The 794-nt window shown below is 53.4% G+C and overlaps 1 protein-coding gene across 1 annotated transcript in view; it reads right to left on the reverse strand.

The window, feature by feature from the left end:
- The window catches only part of SIGLEC11 (sialic acid binding Ig like lectin 11), a 10261-nt gene extending 10138 nt beyond the window's left edge, over positions 1-123 (reverse strand). The window contains exon 1 of the mRNA XM_015564003.1: positions 106-123. Coding sequence (XP_015419489.1) covers positions 106-123 — 18 coding nt within the window. The remainder of the gene's footprint in view (positions 1-105) is intronic.
- Between the last annotated feature and the right edge of the window lie 671 nt (positions 124-794).

Below are 794 nucleotides of genomic sequence, written 5' to 3' on the forward strand. Positions count from 1 at the left end.
ACTCCCAGCTGTCTGTCCAGCTGACCGCAGGGGAGCTCAGTGTGGGCTCCTTAATGGACATGCCCAGCCCCCCTACTCGGCATGAGAAGACACCCCGTCACTCACCCAGGTGACTGTGCCCATGACAGGCTCTTCATCATTCCTGACCTTTGGTCTCCCGGCTGCTTGCCTCCTGCGGGCTTTCACTCTAAGGGGAGAAGTCAGCACCAGAATGGCCCAGGCGCAGGTGGGCAGCTGCCCCCGCTCCCTGATGGACAACGGAGGCATCCAGGCCCTGAGGACAGACTCGGACACTCCTGACATGCAGGTGAGGGTCCCGTCCCCCTGGATGCCCAGGGGTTTGGCCAGGACTGAATGTGCATCACCGAGGCCCCTCTCACACGCGGAGACTGTGCACGAGCCATCATCAGTGTGATTCATGGCAGCCACAACGTCCAAGCAACCCAATGTCCGTCAATGAAGGAACGGACAAACCAAATGTGCTCCATCCAAACCATGGGATATATTTGTAAATAAGAAGCAATGCAGAGCTGACACATGAACCTTGAAAATCTCAGGCTACACGAAAGAAGTCGGTCACAGTAAACATGTATTATATCATGGCATTTCTATGAAATGCGCGAATGGGAAAATCTAGAGAAACAGGACATACTGGTTGCCTGGGGCTGGGGGAGGCGGAGGCATGAGGACAATACAGGGATGTGGAGTTTCTATCTCTCTCTTTTCTTTTTTTCAGACAAATAAGGTTTTAAACTTGACCATGGTGATGGGTGCACAGCTGTGTGACTGAAGTA

Source organism: Myotis davidii, unplaced genomic scaffold (assembly GCF_000327345.1).
Source record: "Myotis davidii unplaced genomic scaffold, ASM32734v1 scaffold358, whole genome shotgun sequence".
Lineage (NCBI taxonomy): Eukaryota > Metazoa > Chordata > Mammalia > Chiroptera > Vespertilionidae > Myotis > Myotis davidii.